Source organism: Lepisma saccharinum, chromosome 9, assembly GCF_977018435.1.
Source record: "Lepisma saccharinum chromosome 9, izLepSacc3.1, whole genome shotgun sequence".
Taxonomy (NCBI): Eukaryota; Metazoa; Arthropoda; class Insecta; order Zygentoma; family Lepismatidae; genus Lepisma; species Lepisma saccharinum.
Genome location: NC_139237.1, coordinates 54,659,771 through 54,681,199, shown reverse-complemented (window position 1 = coordinate 54,681,199; position 21,429 = coordinate 54,659,771). Strand labels below are relative to the sequence as shown.

The following is a 21,429-nucleotide window of genomic DNA, read 5'->3' as shown; positions in this document are numbered from 1 at the left end:
TATTATTTCTTTTGTACCTATTATTAGTTTTATCACCGATCACTTTTACAGAAATAAAACTTCCATATATATTTAATATTTTCATCTATTTATCATGCAATATATTAGTTGAACAATTTAATGAGTGAAAAGAAATAAGAAAAACTATATACATTTTTAAACTAAAAGCCACAAATAAAATATGTAAAAACCTTATTGTTTTATAAGCAAAAATAAATAAATATAATAAACATTTTTAAACTCAAAGATTCAAATACATTATGTAAGAACAACTTATCATTGTATGAGTAAAAATAATTAAATAAATAAATAAAAAATAAACATTTGTAAATACAAAGACACAAATAAAGAGTGTTACATCATATATAAAAGAGTATTCGATTATAAATATAAAACAAGTCAATTTTTAAAAGAAAAACGGATGAGGTCACAAAGTCACCTGCTCACCAGCTCCTGTTATACAAACAATTGCGCTCGCTCAGGAGGGTTAACTACAAGGGATCATTAAAACATTCATGGCATAAGATTTAAAGGATCAATTTAATGAAACGAAGTATTTTTTTTTCCAATTTCTTCCATTGTAAATTAATATATTCAATTTCTAATTAAACATATTGAAAAAAAATACTGCTATTTTTCTTCCCGGAAAGTGACATGCAACATCCAAAATATATATCTGGTAGTAATATGACAAACTACTTACTTATTGATTGATTCCATGTCAAATCACCCAGGCCATGCAACCCATCGGTTCACATTTTCATGAAACTTGGTGTATTTTATAATACTACCAAGGTATGATCAAATGCATTTTTTTTCCTTCTGTTGACTTCATAGTTACTGAGAAACAGGAGGCTAAAGTTTAAGCATTTTGCACGCATCGGTTATTGCCGAGGCCATGGTGGTAGCCTGCCTGCAGTGCTTAACAGATAAAGTTATATCTCAGAGCCAAATCGACCAATCACTTTGATTTTTTTCCATAGTTCATAGATATATGTATATTCAATTTGAAAAGTTGTCACCAAGATTCCTTTGCACTGAGAGTCAGAAAAAAATATTGTTTTAAATAATGTTGATTTTTTGGGGTCAACGTCTGACATTACTAAAATTACATTATCACTAAAAGGCACAGCAGTTATCATTAATTATTTTTTTCAAATTGAAGCTTAGAGTATGTTCTAAAAGGCTATATAATACAAATAGTGGCTTTTTAACTGGTTCTATTAATAAATCTTCATTAAACAAATTTTATGTGCATTCATATGTGTTGTTCCATGCCAAATCATCACAAAAAAATGAACTTTTCAACCAGACCATTTCAGATTTTTATGAAATTTGGTTGGATGGTAGAATACAAGTAACTTATATATGTAAAATTTTAGCCCTCAGTGATGCACGGTGTTCATGCAGTAAGGTTTCCAACCTTACAACAAATATGAAATTTATGTGTTTACAAGGTCAAATAAAACCATTAATAACTTTGTTTAGAATTATGGTATGACTTTCATCTTGGGCTTGTTTCGAAGCTAAGGGAGCATAGTTTTCATAAAAAATATATCTTTATATGAAAATATGGAAATTTTCATTTCAAGGGCAAATGATGTCAACTTTGACCTTGCATATATAAACATTTGTAAGTTCAATTTTGTGGGGAATAAAGTATGCTAACAGCTAAATGCAGTCTCTGTTAGGTGTAACTTTCATTTTGGGATGACTTTGGAAACAGAAATAAAATAATAATCTGACAGTAGTATACTTTCTAAATGGAATATATGTACATATATCTATGAACTATAGAAAAAAAAATCAATGCGATTGGTCGATTTGGCTCTGAGATATAACTTTCTCTTAAGCACTGCAGGCAGGCTACCACCATGGCCTCGGCAATAACCGATGCGTGCAAAATTCTGACACTTTAGCCTCCTCTTTCTCAGTAACTATGATATCAACAGCAGAAAAACATTACATATGTTCATACCTTGGTAGTATTATCAAATACACGACGTTCCATGAAAATATGAATCTGTGGGTTGCATTTTGAAATTTTCCTGGGTGATATGATGTGGAATCAGTATATTGTATAACTTGCGGAGATAATTATATTTTATTGTAAGCGTTTCTCAAGAGAATGTAGTTCAATAAGGAGAAGCACACTGAAAATTGAATTAATGAATTGCAGAAAACCTTTTAAAAATATTTTCTAACCGTAATTTATTCAAGGTGTACATATACACAGGAAACAATTTTACAAAAGTAAAAATGCACAATCTATGCATTCAAAGGTTTCTTACATTGTGCTCATTAAGAAATAAAGTGCAAAACATATACAATTTTCCACATTAACATTTATTCTTACGTACTATGATTAAGTCCGACCGCGAGGTTCAAACTACATTTAAGCTAAATCACTCTTAGAATTTGGATATATTATAATCACTGTCCATTCAGATTTTATAGAATAGAGAAGGCACAGAAATGTTAACAATCAATAATCATTTGTCTCAAGAGGCAATAATTTCGAAGTTAGAGTAGCATTTAGAGTGTGAAGTATGGTCATTTTCCTTTTCTCTATTCATTCATTAGGTATTATTTTATTGGTGAAGTTCTTTCCACACCCAGAGGATGCAAAAAAAGAGAAAAACAAGTTTTTGAAAAATTGGAAGTTGAAAAAATAATTGAAGTGTTGCTGTCGCATTGAAAAATTGGTGGATTGTAAGTGTCCCTTCTTCAATTTAATGTAAACAATATTCTTGTCGTTTGGATTTACCTGGAGAGGGAGAAATGAAACGTCAACATACATACAAATACAGTGATTAAAATAACGTTTAATTGGCCGGCTCTGTTTATGCCATGCTGTCCAGTATTCTCACATTTGCAATAAAATGAATTCATATCGGTATCGGTATTGGCCAAAAATTATTGGTATGGGATGGTATCTGTGAAAAAATTACCGATATCGATACATGTATCGGTATCGCCTCAGCCCTAATACATACATACATATACGGATGCCACATGTGTCTTTGTTTATTAACCAATCCGTTAGTAATAATCAAGTAATTTCAAATTATTTAGACCGTGTGTTACAATGTGCATTTTAAAAGTTTTAACTTATGCTTTTTTTATTTTCATTTCCAGTTGACACACATATTTATATATACTTTATACTTTTTCAAAGTGCTTCACAATACTAGTGAGCAATTAAATCAATGGTGGTTTGAGCAAATAGAATTGACAAATGTATTATACCACTTTCCAGAGGAAAATATTCTAAAATATTGAATGTTGTAACAAGTTTTAACGTTCATTTTCCCATTTACATTTGAATCAATACAGTGCAACATATGTTATGATATAATAAATTAACAAATATAATGGTATAACGATATTCACACATTAGATAAAATTGCATTGAACATTCACAATATTTTTCATAGCTTTTTAAAAAATTATTCCAATCATGATAATTATTTTATTACATTTAATATAAACTAGTTACCAATGATTAATAGGGTTTCCTCAGTTTCATAATAATTTACTTTTAAGCATTAAACTTAAGTTTGATAATCAAGCTATACTTTATGAAATTAAAATATTTCGTTATTCTACTCTATTGTTACTTTCAATTTCTTTCTCAACTGCCACTATAATCCTGTGAAATTTGAAGAATAGAATGATTGAACTCATAACTATATTATGTTTATTCTACACATATGAATGGCTAAAATAAACTTCGGATCCAAGTTTTAGCATTATAATTACACATTGAAATAAAACATTAAGAGTCGGGGCAAGAAAGAAACGCATTTAATGAATTTCATGTGGTTAATCCAAATTGTTTTAATAGATTCTTAAAACAAATTTCGTACTTCATTGTTTATTATGAGACCTTAGTTACTTTGAAAAGTAATGTAATGCACTACGACAGAATATTATCCACGCTATTTTCACCGAGATTAAATTAATATATATTGATTATAAATATTAATTAACAATTTGCAAAAAATAATTCAGTCGTTGAAGTTTAAACATTAGAAAACTATTTGAACGGACTTTCTAAAAATTTATGGGAATTTGAGAATTTCTTATTATTTGAGTCATTATTTGTGAATATTCCAGCAGAATATTGATTCTGGTAAGTACTACTTTTCTACATTTCAACAACTTATCAAAGCGTCCTTCAAAATTGAGTTTTGAAATAGTATATGCTTGTTTAAAAAAAGAAATGTGAATTCCTTGATTCCAAATAGTATTTGTTTTAAATATCGCTGTATTTACTTTAAAAAAAAAAACATGGCATTTCAAATAGATTTCTTTTACAGTAAGGCATATAACTAGCAGTATTGTCAGCAATCTGTGAGGAGACAATGTTTTGATCCCAACTATATACAAGTAGACGAAAAATATTTCTATGAAAAGTAAAATTATGTTATGCACGATAAGACTTAATCATAGATTCTCAATTCCATGTATATGGTGTGCACGTGACAAATATCACAAAGCTATGGAAACATATGAGATATATGTGAACTTATATTATACAGCTAGCGAACAGCTGGTGTGTATGTATATTGTATATGATGATATATTCCTCTTTCAATATACCATCAAATTGAATCCCTAAAATGAATGTATGCGCAATATCTTTTGACGTTGTAAGACTCAATATTTTAACATTATTTTCCCGGTAAGATTTTAACAACAAAGATAATATCAGTTAATATAGATTGACCAATTGTAGAATTTCACATGTAAATAACTGTTTGTTAATAGTTCATTTGTTTTAGTTGCGGCTACATATTACAAATGAGTTTGGGGGAGATTCAGCATGGTGAATTTTACTAAGGAACAATGAGTAAAAATAGTGAAATATAATTTTCAAAATATTCTAAAAAACATTTCTCACATATCAAATCCTACTCTGAATTAATCGCATAAAACAGTTCTTGATAAATACCTCGACACTACTTCTTATCTAAAGTAGTAAATTAAATTGATCATACAATCATTTCAGCTAGCAATATTTATTATGCATTTGCATATATATAACACCGTGAAAATAATCTTCATAAACTTACTACTAAATTATTACTAAAACTAATTCGGACCATATTCATATAGTTTTAATAAATTATTGGAAAATTAATACATATGCAGGGATTGCAGAATACATCCACATAGGAACTATAAACAAGTATAATTTTTCTGTTATAAAGTCTAAGACACAAAATAGCACAAATGTTATCAATTTCAATGGCAATTATGCTACGTACAATGTACATTTTTATATGTTCTGGCCTTGAATTAAATAAATATATCGTCTAATAATAATTGTATCAGTTTTAGTAATATACACATACAAGAGCATTTGCTTTCACCTGCTTAGTTATATTATCGATGATAATAGAAGAAGAATATAATATTTTCAATTATTATGTTTATACAGCGCGTGTGGCAAGGAGTTTGTTTGTAAAATATTAAATTCAGTTTCACAAAACTCTAACTGCACACCTTTCTTTATAACATATCTCAAATAATAATTACAAACTATCGCGAATGTTAACCTTTTGGTGTTATTATGAAGACAATTAATCAAAATGAGATCTAGTTTTTATTTTACTTTAGATATACAGCTTGATCATACATTCGAAATTATTATTATTATTTTTTTTTAATAAATCACTTTCATTATACTTACTCCACAATACGGTATGGGTGGTATAGAAACAACATAAAGCATAGTGCAGTACTATGGATATATGGTACGGTCTGCATTTAAATAACAATTGAAGAATGTGACAACTTTTAACAATACTAATGTAAAACAATATCTAGTACGTAATAAAAGATACTTGTATATGTCACTTCAAACTGCTCTTGGAAATATATATTGATGTGTTTTACATGCTACATGTTTTACTATTAACTAAGTAAGCACGATAATTATTACCTCTGTGTACCATGTTTACAGTATTTAAAATATATATCTAATTATGTTGATATATGAAAGCTTCTGCTACATTAACTTCCATAAAACATGTTAGGAAATAGATCACGGATACAAATACAATTATTGAAAATAAGGAAGTACAATATGTTGACAATTTTCAACGCCAGTAATACATTGATACGCTTCGAAGAATTAATACATATTTTACAAGCCGTTATAATTAATACTAATTATATAAAAGTGCATAAATCATACCAATTTCAAAACATCGTACATTTACTTGATAACAATGTAAAAACTTTTGTTTTTAAACATCTAGTATCTCTATATTTATTGTTGTGACGTATAAACACCTACTTGTTTTCTCCTAAATTTCTTTATCCTTAATACACAGAGTGTAACGAAACTATATACATAGTTACTACTTAATGTGCATTTTTAAATTCTATGAAGTCTTTAAGTCTACATTATGCAAGTACATGTGATAACTTACATACTCTTGTTGAGCTATAAGCGTACTTAGATTATAATTGTGAGCAAATACACGTTATCACTATATCATGATGGCATGAAGTACAGTATCAATGTTCATTAAAATCAATACTCTCAATCGAGAAATATTATCTTTCTATTTGAAATAATTATCCCTGAAGGTTTGTCGAAACAGTTTTATAACAATTGTTTATGTATCCCAAAGAACTTATCCTTCTTTTAGAATTAGTACTCATGTGTACTGTTAGAAATGGTTTCTTTAGAAAAATGTTACAGTCAAACATGTTAGAATTTCTATTTCTAACAAGAGAGGTATTCAGGCATTAAGAGAAATATTAATGAGCAACATATACATGTGGATAACATTTGTTTAAAAATAGTTATATATTTTATTTTATTTATTGAAAGTAATTTCTTCTTCGAGACATTTTGCACATGATATTATGTTAATTTGTATTGTGTTTATATTATGAATATTGTGAAAACTCCTTTCTAGAAATAATGAATTCACTAATATCGTAATTGTATTTTATTTAATATCCGTCCAGCGAGGAGAAACGTGGTACTTACCAATTAGTGAAAGTTGTTTCTTTAAAAATTTAATTCGTTTTATAATTAAATATATTTTCACTTTACTTTCTGTAATTTAAACATGTTTGTTAACGATACACACAATCGGTTTTGTCTAGCGATAGGCAAAAGGTATAAAAGACAGTATGAAATAACACACTGGAAGGCATTAGAGATGAAAGACAACGAAAGGGAAATTTACAACCACAACAATATTTGTTGCTTATTTTCTACAATTTCAGTCTTTGCACCTTAAATTGGATAGGTCATTAAGAAAAATTTACTAACAGGTAGAGAAATGTACAAACTTAATGAAAAAGCTAGGAAACAAATTGAAATGGTACAGTACAAAATAAAGCAATGTATTGCATTCCTTCCAATCTCATTATTATAATAGCACTTTTAATAATTGTTCCTCTTTTAAGAATAAGAAGTATTATTAGATGAACGTTTTAATAAAACTGGTCCGTTTAACCGTTAATGTAATAGAACAAGGATATAACATCAATGAGTAATGAATTATATCGCATCCTTCCTTTCAAGTTTTCATCCATACGCAAAGGATTTAACTGTCTCTCTCACACACACACTCACACATTCTACATTGTCTTGGTGGAATCCTCTTTTAAAGCTCTAGTATAAATATCCATAGCCAAAACGGATACTGGAATTCGCACTTTAGTTCTCATTGTTTGATTATTTATCTCTCGTCGATTAACTTTGCATTCGCATTAATATAGTTCGTTAGTTTATACGTTTCAGTACGTGTCCGCCTTGAGAAACGTCTCAGCGAAAACCAGAGAAAAGTGCCGTCTAGAAATATGCACATTGATCATGAACACACGCACATACACACATGAAGGAACGAGATAAAGTTCGACAAACAATAATTAACATGTTCTCTATAAGAGCTTAACAAAGTAGTAGAAGGTAAAATACATCTTAAAAATACAAATAGCAGAATATTCTTTCGTAATCAAGGGATATTTTACATCATATATATCTAAGGAAACATATAACAAAGCTTGCTCTGACACAGCATAATCCTGCGAAACTACTCCCCCACTGAATAATTGACAAACGCAACACTAGTATTAGAGACAGAGTGAACGAATCTCAAAACTGTAATGTACTCACTAAATTTAAGAATGCTTTCTGGTGTCGTCGTACAGCATTTCATGCTGGTGGTAGGCATTTGTTTAGAGAATATTCAGTACATTAGCAAAATGTGCATGTTGTAGAATTTTACAACCGCTCACTCAAAACCCACAGAAACAGACATTGAACCAACATTTCTTGACCATAGTAACTCTTATACTCGCTTACCAAATATTAATTTATGCCTCAAGAAATGTATTAATGTAAAACTTACTTCGCTGTTACATCTTGATTAGATGCTATATTTCGTTAAAGGTTCGTATTTGAAGCACATCCAATGCCATGTCTTCAATCACATCACTGTATGGCATCTTTGCGAGTTGTCATTGGGCAAATGCAAGACAAAGACTACGCTATTGTAACATGATGATCTGGTTCGGCTGACCAACAATTGTCTGAGAGCCAGCACCCAATCACAACAGTGATAACACCAATAAGGAGAGCGAGAACGATGTATATCTCGGCGTTACCTGAAATGAAATTGCACAGATTAACACGTCATCCATACTTAATACACATTCAAGAACATGAGAATGACAGTAGTGACATAAACCTGTAACTCTGACCAGAAATAAAAATAATTGAAAATAAGTTAAGTTTAGGTTGTAAAGTTAAACAAAGCTACACGAAATGAGAAATCAAAATTTAAATTTTAAAAAATGGAAAGAAAAGCATTAATCACAAAAACAAGAACTTGAATTTCATTAGAAAATAGAAACAACTTGAAATGGAAGCCAGTCGAGAAACGAGTAACGCATTTTCGCTTTTGAATCAAAAAAATGTAATTTTAATATTAAAGATTCAAAATATAGAATCGAATGATCGTGTAACATCTACGAAAGAAGTATAACATTGCAAGTTCCTTTTAGGATACAAATATATATCCTAAAGGAAAGGTAACGAATATTTATTCTCTTCATAATCTTACGTGTACAGATTTATTGATAGCCATGACTACATGACTAAATTTAAAAATATCTTGTACTCATGCGACCTTTGGATGTGAAAAGTTTAGGTGGCGCTCGATATGTATTAAGCATAATAGATGATGCAAGCAAGTAGGTATACATACGTTTACTTTTTGAAATCCAAAGATGATGTGTTTAGGACATTTAGGGATTGGAAAGTGGAAGTTGAAAAACAAACTGGAAAAAGATTGAAAAGATTACGAACTGATAATGGGTTGGAATTCTGTTCGAAGAAATGGGATGAGTTTTGTAGGGATCATGGAATAATACATGAAAGAAGAATGGTATACACACCAGAACAAAATAGGGTGGCCGAACGTATGTATCGAACACTTATGAATCATGTGAGAAGTGCTTTCAGTGATAGTAACATACCAAGGACACTTTAGGCGGAACTAACATAAACAGCAGCGTACATTAGAAACCGTACAACAAATAGTCATAATGAAGGAAAAACACCCATAAGAACTGTGGACTGGAAAAACACCTAGTGTGAGACGTCTTAATGCCATTACATGCGAGGTTTTTGTACACACATCAAAGCAAAAGCATACTTTAAAATTAAGTACAAGAGCTGAACAGGGTATACTGGTTAGATATGCTATTCGTGGACGAGAATACCGAATTTGGATGCCAAGAGAAAATAAAATTATAGAGTCTAGTGATTGTGTATTCAAAGAAGATTGTAGCAAAGTTGAAGACTATGACAACTCTCAAGACAAAGGAAATTTAAAGGAAGAAGTAATATTTTTTCAACGAAGATGACGAAGCAGAATATGTCCCAAGAAGAAGAGGACGAAATGGGTGAAAAATCGCGAAAAGAAAATTTAACCAGAAAACATTGTATGACACTAAGAAATAATCCGACTCGGAAAGAACATTGCTGTAATCAGACAATAAATGAACAGTCATACTCAGTCCAAAATGAGTACGTTGAAGATCCTACAACGTTTGAAGAAGCAATGAATGATAATGAACCTGGACATTGGGTTGAAGCCATGCAAGAAGAGATAGAATCACTAAAGGAACATAATATTTTGGAATTAGCAGAATTACCACATGGAGTCACACCTGTTGATTGCAAATGGGTATTCAAGAAAAAGGAAAATGATAATAATTTGCGCTTCAAAGCACGATTAGTAGCTAAAGGTTTCACATAAAAAAGGGCATAGATTATAATGACATTTATGATCCTGTACCTAGTTTTGACACAACTAGATTACTTACGGCAATTGCTGCCGAAAAAGGATAAATACTAGACCAATATGATGTGAAGAATGCTTATTTACATAGTGAACTGAAGGAGACTATATATATGAAACAACCAGAAGGCTATGTAAAAAGGGGACAAGAAAGACTGTATTGCAGACTGAAAAAGTTTATAATTGGCTTAAAGCAAAGTGGAAGATGTTGGAATGAATATTTAGATGAGAGACTAAGAAAGAAAGGGTTTATTAGAAACAAAGTTGATCCTTGTGTTTACAACTTAGACTCAAAACAGGGAAGATTGATACTAATAGTATATGTGGATGATATACTAGCCATATCACGAAGTGAAGCAGCGAGACTGGTTGAAGACATGTTTGTATTCGTGTTTCAAAGTGCAATATATGGGATTAGCATCACATTTGCTAGGGGTGAAATTCAATTATCTAGATACAGGTGGAATAACATTATCACAGGAAGATTATGTTGTTCAGCTGGTGAAAATATTTGAATTACATGATGCCAAGGATGTTCATAAACCAATGGAAAGTCGACCTGAATTTTCAGTTGAAGACGGACAAGAAATTGATGTTCCTCATCGAGAACTTATTGATGAGCTATTATACTTATCTCAAAGAACCAAACCAGATATAGCATTTGCTGTTGGTAAACTAGCACAATATTGTTCCAAATATAATAGAAAACATTGGAAAGCAGCGAAAAGAATTCCTCGATATGTGAAGACTACCAAACATTATGGCATTACATATCAACCTGTAGGTAAACCAATTGTGACATACTGTGATGCTGACTGGGCGAACTGTGAAGAGGACTGCAAGAGTATTACTGATTACTTAGTCATTCTTGCAAATGCTCCCATTATTTGGAAAAGCATAAAGCAAACTGCAATTAATGGAAGGAGTTATGAAAGTGCAATTTGTATCAAGTTAAAATAATCCAGCAGACTTGATTACCAAATCACTATGTCGTAATTTGCATGAGAAACATTGTAAAAGTATTATTCATAATGCTGTCTAAAAGAAAATGATGCGAAATTATATATGTTTGTAAGATATCATTTCGAGGGGATAATTGAAGGAGATATTTTGTTTTAGTAACTTCGTAAATATTTACTATGAACTGGCAACTATGACCAGGCAGTAGTCTGTTTTCTTGATACTGCAAGATTCTGTGACACACATACAGATGTATATGTCGGAGGCAAATACTGCCAATTCGTTCTTCATGCATGTACAGTTTTCTAGTAACCATTTTTGTTCTACTATTTGGAATTTTCGTTAGTTCGATAATAAATAATTCAACAGTTCAGCATAGAACAATTCCTTCGCAACGTTTCCGTAAATCTGGTCTTATGACTACCCGGCCTTTCACTATGGAATCATAAGTGACAAAAACTGATCCGTATCCTAAAATTGTGAGTTCAATTTCCATGCGTTTCAAATCACGCCGAAGAGCTTCTAACTCCGAGCTTGAGTCAGGAAAAGTTCCTTGTAAGTCACTTATCGAACAACACGTCCATAAACGACCTTGATCGTGTATTTTCCCACTATCTATCTTGTCTAGGACAAAGGACTTCAAATTTAAAGGAGTGGTTTATGATTCCTTAAATGTCAATTTTACGTTAAGTACACCTTTCAACACATGATGACTTTCGATATGAATAAAAACGAACATATATTTAAAAGTTGAGTTTCCTGCTTCTGTATATTGTTTGCTTTTAGGTCGAATCAATTTTCTTTTTTCGAAAAATCAAAGATATTTAGTTATATACAAATTATTGCTTGTTTTATTTTGAACACTGAACTAGTATGTTATCTGATTGATAATTGAAAACATCATTAACTATTTTCTTTAGTATAAGTTATTTTGATCGGAAAATGAAATAAGATAAGCTCATAAGATTTGTTGTAATTCATTTTTATTCTGTAAACTATTTTGAACATTATGTTTGATATAGGACTATATTTGTCGAAATTCGTTTCAAAATAGTTTGTTGGTTACAAAGCATTCACAGCTGGCAGTAATTGTATGTACGGAGTGATGTGGCGGTGATTGGGTGCTAAAACTGGGAGAGCAAGGACAGTTTACTTTTCCTTGGTAGGCAAGGCTTTGCATTAAGAGGCTGCAGGCACAAAAAGTGGAGGGCAACTGCCTCCCTACACCACCCAAATCGCCGCCACTGATTATCATTTGTAATCATAATGCACAAATACAGAAGTATATTTTCCAAATGTAAGTTACTAAATTCAGTTAAATTTTAAAATTCATTGCGCCGTTTGGGAGGGAAGAGTGGATCAAACCCCAAATATTTTCGCAATCACTGTTGTAAATTTTAAAGCCTTTGTGCTGGATTTTTTACTACTACTAAATATGTTGGGATATTCGTTCAATTTTGAATGTGAGAAAAGGCGGTCAAGATGGAGAACGAAAAACTGTTGTTGTTTTTTTCAATCTGCTGCATAAGGCCGCTAGCTGCAGTTGCGTATCTCCCTCCATGCGCCCACTTCCCCTCTCACGCGTTCATTCGTCGAACCCCCTGGAGTCACAACTTGCGCAAAATGCTTGCTTTCGTTCACCTGCTCCATAGATCCCCGGGACAGATTGTGGTGTGCTGTTTGGGAGGAAAGGGGGGGGGGGAATGATGGCCTTGGAAGGCGAATTACCAATGTTTTGATCATGTCATCTGCCTTTAAATTAGTTTTTCATACTCCTCGCCTAGTTCGCAACACTTTTTGACACAAGATGTAGTGTAGATGTATCCCAGTGTCACGCTGGTGCAAAGAAACCTTGTTCAACGAAGAAGACGATGAGAGGTGTTCAAGTTCAAAAGATTCAAGAAATGACCATGTCCTGCTTTCATCGTTCATTTCATTGGTGAGCTCATACACCGCTCCAGATCGTAATAAAACGATGCAGACACCGAATCAACGAAATAGACGACTCGGTGTTACACCTTGTAAAGAACTAGACCAGTGAGTTCAAAGAGAGTCAAAAATTGTATTGAACTAAACGCACGGCCATGAAAATAGGCGACTGGCCAGAATTGCGCTGGGGTCACATTAGGGAAAGGCAAAGGGAGAGCGAGACAAAAGTCGCTAGTTCCCGCGCACTGTGGCAACGTCAACCGGGCTGCCTAGTTTGACCATCAGACCGACCTATCTCCGGGGCACTTTCCAACCCCCATTCGATACAGAGCTGCTGACCGTGTGAATTGAAAGTTTGTTAAAGGCCCAGAAATGGAGTGCTATATCTACACGTCAGACTGCTCTTAAACCTCCGAACGCACGGGGTTGTGCTCCGACGTGGCAACAGCGCTAACTTTTGCTACCGGCCTAATTTCATGACCGCGCATTTAGACGGCTCTGTAGCAGCTATGCTGAACGCAACAACAAATGGCAGCTGGGAAACAGCGAATCAGCGATCAGTTAAATTTTCTTGGACTGAAATCTGGCATTTTTGAGTCACAAGGTACCGAACGTTATTCTAGGGACGAAACAAATGAGCGCTGGGTCCACCACATGTTGCCAAACGTACTGTAAAGCGCGAGAACGTCTTCTCGAGCAACGATATTGCTAGTACCAGAAATCAGCGGGGTGTTAATGGTACAACTGTACGCGTGATCCTACATATGAGGGAGTTTTACACACAAATACTCCATAAACACACAAATAGGCAACTGGAAAAGACAAAAGTACGCTTGGCAACGTTGCTTCGGGAGAGCGATGTGACCCCTTCAGCTTTTACTTCGCAACTGAGTTTGTTGACACCCATCGAACCACCCACCCGAAGACGATTGGGGGCCAGAAAGGGCCAGACATAGCCGACAAGGTCACCGCCAGTTAAAATTAACATATTTATAACCTACCGTAACAAAACTTTAAAAAATACACATTTGGAGCGGTTTCCACGCGAAAATGGACATTTCTCTTTGACTACCCCTACATTCTGGCATCCTTGCTATATCACCGCCGGTTTTAAGCTAAAAATAGCACAGGCATGTACAGGCATACATATAATTAAGAAGGCAGGTGCACTGAACCGAAATACATTTCTAACTATGGTCATACGAACGAAACTGACAACTGGATCGAAAATTGCCCGAAGAGTAAAACAACAATTTGGGTTTATTAAAGGTTTTCAACTTCCTCGTTTGCCGTTTTCGGGAGCTTTCAAATTGTTTCGTCCTTTCGGGCATAATGGCCAGCTTGATTGGCTGGTTGGTGAATGGCGACTTTCATGCATATTAAATAGGCGAATGCAGACACACAGACGGGGAAAGAGAGAGAAAGATTGATTGATTGATTGAGTTAAAATTTATGGGTGCGTCGGCACTTAAGGCCATTTCGCACCCTTCTGTGTATACGGGGAAATGTCCCCTTATCTAAAATTCTGACTGAGATTTAAAAAAGGGGGTGTAGATAGCCCCTTGGGAAAAACTAAAAGTGCAAGGTTGTAAAAAGACCTGCACGAGACAAACACAACACATTAAAAAGTCAGAATAAACTAAAAACCTCCTTACAGACGGTGGAAGAGTCCAGCTCTTCGCAAAAAACTAAAAACATGTGATAAAATACTGCTGTCATCACCCAAGAGGGATGACAAACAGCCGGAAAGGTTAAAAGTCTGCCGGAGGTGAGCAAGATCGACACATTCAACAAGAATGTGTCGAATGCTTAAAATAACATTGCAAGTACGACACAACGGAGGGTCCAGCCCTTGCAGTAGGTGACCATGCGTGAGACGGCTGTGTCCTATACGCAGGCGGGTAAGAATAACGTCTTCTCGCCGAGAGGGACGAGACGAGGAACGCCAAACACCTATGGTGGGCTTAACAGCGTGAAGCTTGTTCCCCGTTTCCACATCCCACTCGGTCTGCCAAGTGTCAAGAAGGCGAGAACGGAACACATTCTGCAGGTCGCTAGCTGGCAAAAGATGGACGAGAACGTCGCCAACTGCATCAGCAGACTTGGCGGCAGCATCAGCTGCTTCGTTCCCCTGGATGCCCACGTGGCTAGGGACCCAACAGAAGTGTACATCTGTGCTGGCAGATAAGGACACAAGCCGTCTGAATATGCGTTGCGCTACCGGATGCCGGGAATACGGCGAATCCAGAGACTGCAACACGCTGGTCGAATCACAGCACACAAGGACTTTCTTCAGACCATTGACGTCTGCAAAGTCCAGTGCCTTTAGAATGGCGTACAACTCTGCCGTATAGATGGAACAGGCAGGAGAGAGAAAGAGAGAGAGAGGAGGTGGAAATCAGTAATAATCAGAAACTCAATTCAAAGGTAGACCTCGTTGGAATTCCAACATTGTCGACAATTGTTGTTGTACAAAACAAGCGACATTCACAATGTAAGCAGAGCATGACGTGAATAAATAAAGCTGCTCTTGGTGCACAATAGCGAACTAGGTTGCCTAAGCAACAGGTTAACCTTCAATGTGTGCAGTACTTCACATTCTTACTTGGAAACACACTGAGGGCCTCCCCGATGGCGTAGTGGTAACGTCGTCACCTTGTAATGAAGGAGTCCCGGGTTCGATTCTCGGTCGAGGCACAGTGGTTCGAACTCACTTTAAACTGTAAGTCCAGTCCCAATTATCCGATTTGTTCATAAAGTGGACTTAAAACAACAATTCATATACTATTCTATGTCAGAATCCCTGTCTCTCATGAAAACACATTTGAAGCAAATAATACTCTTTCCTATAGACTGTTCATAATAGAAATAAAGTTCTACTTTAAATTTAATTATAAGCACTAGACGTTATTTGGAGATAGAAATATTACTGATGTTCCTTCTCAAGTTTTACAACCTTTGTTGGAAGAAAAGCTCAAAGAATAGAATACATATAAACTGGCGTTTGAAACACATAGGGTTTGACCCAGAAGTAACGCTGAGAAAATCAGTGGTCAGTTGAACACTGATTTCATGATCTCGTCATCTCAATTACAGTTTCAACCCTGTCCTCATCGTCGCGATTATCAAAGAGAGAGATTGAAAAACTGCTTTGAATTACTGAAAAATAAGTAAATATTGTGATGCTTTTACAGGTCACACGTGCTAGAACACAATGCACACACGCATTGCAGTCTCTTTAAGTAAGTGATTAGCGCAACACGCTAGAAAGCCAGAACCTTGACAATCGAGTCCTGTATCACAGTTAAGTTGAGTCCTCCATCTATATAATTTCATTGTAATTATTACATTCAGAATTTGTAATCATAATATGAAATCCGGTTAAACTGTAACTTATAGACCGCGATTTATGGATAGTCGATAGGCATGATAGAAAGTGTTAGCTGCATTTAAAGATCGTGTTGAATGAAGAAAAGTCTTACAAGTTTTTGACTGTCTTAATTAAGCCATCGCATGCCACCGATATAAGTTTTATACACACACATGTAATAAAATATGCCTATCTGGACTTCATCATTTGTCAAGAGTTGTGATTTGATTCAGTCTTCCTAGCGTATATGTTACATTTTGCCGCGGTAGCTTGGTCGTTAGGGCGTCTGTCTACCATGCGAGAGACCCCAGGTTCGATCCCCGGCAGGGGGAGAACCTGGATTTTTTAAGCGCATCCGAAGCCCACTCAGTGTCGTATAAAGTGGGTACCTGGAGGAAACTCTGGGATGTTAAGGCGGCCAGGGGTGTAGTGCTGATCACATAACCCCCACCCTCGGCCGTGATCAAAAAAGTGTAGGGCCCTAACTCCACACCCCTATACGCCTTCATGGCGTGGTACAAAGCACAGGGCTCCCTGATGGCGCAGTGGTAGCGTCGTCGCCTTGTAATCAAGGGGTCCCAGGTTCGATACCCGGTGGAGGCACATAGTGGTTCGGATTCCACTTTAAACTGTAGGTCCAGTCCCAATTAGCCTATCTGTGCATAAAGTGGACTTAAAACATTAACTCAAACCAAAACCAAACAAAGCACAGGGAAGCACTTTACTTCTTCTTGTACCACTGGTGTAACAGGAAATGGATGGATATTTTGAAGAAAGCGGTTTCTGGAAGCAGCCGTCGTTCCGTGTCAAGGAGGCACATAAATAAACAAAGAGCATCGGCCGACTCCCGACATCCTGTAAGTGTAGCAGTTACGACCATCTCATTCCAGCGGAGGTCCCACAGGAACACTTCCCTGCATTCGAAGCCGGGAAGTCTTTGTCCGAAGCCGTTTCCGTCGGTGCGAAGCGCAAGCAATGAACTCCGTAGTTAACCTTCCCCATCCAATAGCAGCCTACCAAAGTGACATTAATACCGACCTCCGAGGCGGAGTGGTTCGTACAGTGCGCTACGACTCCAGGGATCCCGGGTTTGAATTCCGGCCTAGGCATTCTTAGTTCTTAGTGTTGCTTTGTCTAGATATTATCAATAGTTTAACAGACTTACGTAGCTACGAAGCTATTGTGAGTATCTAGGCAACAGCGATAGAAAACCACACGAAAATTCAGGTGAATGCTCCAGAAGGAATTCTATGAATATGTATAGTCGACGCGCTAGCTACGTTAACGACCGGCTGGCTTTGAAGTTCACGGAGCGCGCCCACGAGCTCCAACAATCACATTCAACGCAAAGTGTTGCCACACGTCTACTCTCCACATCTACTCTACGCCACCTTGTCCCTCCGCGCACAAGAACCTTCCCTCGGTCTCCACATTGAAATTGCAAAGAACAGCGTATCCGCAGTCATGTGACTGAGACTCCACGTGGAGTAGACGAGCAGAATGACAGCTTTAGACTTCGACGTTAACGAAGTAAACGCGTGAACTATAATATTTCAGATTTTGAAATATCACAGCGGCTTAGCGACAGGAGAGGAAATTTTGAAAACAGCTTCCCTGACGTCGGGAAAAGGTAGAGCCGAGCCTTCAAAATCACCATACATGTTGCTTCTCATGTAATTTTGTGAACAATCTCTTTGTTGTAGTAAGTCGGGTATGCAGTTCGATTTAATCGGGGCTGCAAAGCGTCACAAATGATAACCGCTCCTCCACGTAGTACACCCAGGATTGCACTTTGCAGATGAACGGAGCTCGGGCGCCTAGACTTTCAGCCAGTGTAATCCTCTGTGGAGTTTATGGTGTGTGCTGTACATGCATGTTTGTGATTGTTCTCTTGGTGAATTCCATGAAACGGCCAATGTATTCCCAACCATAGCCAACGTCCCTATTACTATTACTATATTTAATGTTATTCTAAAGCCAAAGCAAAAAAGTCACTATTTTCCACCTACGGGATCTATGGTTTAAAGGTTCAGAAATTTTTTTTTTTACAAATGGTGAGAAATTTAGAAAATTGGATGTATAGGGTGATTCAAAAGTCGCCATGCATACATAACACACTCGCTGTTCATGTAGGCCGCATTCTTGATGCATGTTCTAAGATCTCTGTCAAGGCACTGAATGCAGTGCAAGTTGATTGCGTGAAACGCATTGACATGTGCATTAACAACAACGGGAATCATATTGAACCAGGGTGGATAAAAATCATGATTTTTATTAAAAAAATAATTTTTGTATTTTTTAAATTTAAATCTGATTAGTCTTTTGTATATTTGTCTACACAAAATGTTTCTCAATTTTTCCTATATAAAGTATTGATTTTTTAATCAAGGCAAATTGAAATGCTTTTACAGTTTACATATTACATTTTCTTTCGAATGAGCTTCCCCTTATCAGTGCATGTATTTTGTTTCCTTTCTTAGAGCATAATAAATACCATTAAATGATTCTAGATTAATGTACTTTCACCAAAAGTGATCCTTATATCTACAAAAATTCTTATGTACATTATTATATAAATTATTTATTTAAAGTGATTTAAATCAGTGATGTTTTTTTAAAAAAATCAAACTGATTTAAATTAATCCACCTTGTATTGAACTAATTGTGTAATCACAAAACTGCTTTGTATGCTTTGTATGGCGACTTTTGAATCACCCTGTATATTAGTTTCGACTCATTCCTTTGGCACAAACTCAACTATGCATTCTTCATTACTTTCAAATGTCATGCTCCAAACGCTTTTGCAGATATTTGTCTGATAATATTCCTACTGCTTTATCTTGGATTCATTCCTATTATTTTCGACAAATTAAACGTCATTCTTCTTCTAGGACATTTTTCACATTCCGATATCTCTAAAAACCCTCTTCATTCATATTCTCTCCGATCACACAAACCCCATCCATCTTCTTTTTTATCATTCCTTTTAAGATATCATTTTTACGTCTCTGATTTTCAGCCCATCTTCTCCTCTCGTACTCCAGTGAAAGAAAATAGAAACCATTTTTACATCGGTTTATTGTCGTATTCGAACTTACAGTGGAAAAGTGCCAAGGGAATTACTTAAATATATGCTACGACGCCAAGGGTTCCAGGTTCGAATCCTTGACTGGGATAGGTGTTTTTTGTGAGTTATCCTTCATCAATTTCATAACATCATCATGCATCCTCATCTTTCAGATTAGCTAAAAGTTGCAGAAAAATGAAGTAAAATAAACAAAATCAATCAATCAATTGAAATGTACCTTAGTAGTATTTCAAACCAGGCTAGACGACAATACTGAAGTTGTTGACAAGTGCCTGTTATCTAAAAAAGCTTTTGGGATGGTATCATCACTCACCCAGCAAAATAAATATAAAAGTAGAGAAGATGTACATAGTAGATAGTGACGGACATCTCTATACAATGTATAGTCACCGACAATTCTAGGTTGTAAGAACTCTATTGACTTTTAAAGGGATAATTGCAAACCAGAAGTGTCCATGCCTACAATCCCTAACTTAGCAAATACCTCGCGACATATGTGGGTTCTTCAAACCATAACCTCAGGGCACTATCCATTAATGTAAATTGCTTATTAAGCAAACTTCAAACCAAGCAATTAGGAGTATCATAATTATTATTAATTACACAATTTTCATCATTATCGGTTGAGATATTGAACGACATGGTATAATAAAATAATTATAATCATTTCATTGAAAAACTGTAATTCGTAATTAATGAAAAAGAAAATACTAACCTTTATTTTTTTTGTCAAGCTTGTATTTTTCGCTGAAATTTCTTCTTCTTCTTCTTATGGCACTACAGTCCACTGATGAACCTTGGCCTCCTCTGTGATTTGTCTCCATCTATCTCTACCTTTTGCCACAACTTTCCAATTTCTATACTGGAGCTTCCGAACATCCTCATCCACTCCATCCACCCATCTTAATTTAGGCCTTCCTCGCTTCCTTTGTCCACCTGGGCTATCCAACATCACTCTCTTTGCAGGGTCACTATCACTCATGCGCATCACATGACCTGCCCATCTTAATCTAGCCGCCTTTATTACACCAATAACTGTTGGTTCTTGATATAAGTCGTAGAGCTCCTTATTAAATCGCTTTCTCCATTTTCCATTCTCACATACTGGTCCCAATATTCTTCGTAATATCTTTCTTTCAAAGGTCTCTACCAGCTGTTCATCTTTCCTTGAACTGGTCCAAGTTTCCGCAGCATAGGTCAATACAGGTCTTATCAGTGTCTTGTAAAGTGTTAACTTAGTTGTTCTGGACAATATGGTGCTCTTAAAATGTCTCTGTAGTCCATAATAGGCCCTATTCGCTGCTATAAGTCGTGCCTTTACTTCCTCCTGTGGATCATTATCATGTGTCACAACAGAACCCAGGTAGATAAAGGCATCCACTCTATCAAAGGTATAATTAGCCATTGTTATGGTCGGTGATGGATTATATCCGTGTGCTTTGCCTGCTGTCATGTACTTAGTCTTCCCTTCATTCACCACCAGTCCCATCTTCTTTCCTTCCCTTTCTATGGACAGAAATGCTTCTTCTACTGCATGTAGAGATCTTCCTACTATGTCCACATCATCTGCATATGCAAGTATCTGGATTGACTTATAATATATGGTACCCCTAATTTGCACCCGAGCTCCCCGTATAACCTTCTCTAAGGCAATGTTAAACAACAAACAGGACAGCACATCGCCTTGTCTTAGTCCATTTTCTATTTCAACAGGTTCTGAGAGTTGTCCTCCTACTCTTATC

At 35.3% G+C, this 21,429-nt stretch overlaps 2 protein-coding genes across 2 annotated transcripts in view; one reads left to right on the top strand and one right to left on the bottom strand.

Moving 5' to 3' along the window:
• The first annotated feature begins 10,748 nt into the window (after positions 1-10,748).
• Positions 10,749-11,300, top strand: LOC145992433 (uncharacterized). Its single transcript, XM_083128817.1, has one exon. It carries the CDS (start codon positions 10,749-10,751, stop codon positions 11,298-11,300), a length of 552 nt encoding a protein of 183 aa, XP_082984943.1.
• Positions 11,301-16,155: 4,855 nt separating this feature from the next.
• LOC145992432 (uncharacterized) overlaps positions 16,156-21,429 on the bottom strand; it is a 47,740-nt gene continuing 42,466 nt past the window's right edge. The window contains exon 4 of the mRNA XM_083128816.1: positions 16,156-16,185. Within this exon, the coding sequence (XP_082984942.1) occupies positions 16,156-16,185 (30 nt within the window). The remainder of the gene's footprint in view (positions 16,186-21,429) is intronic.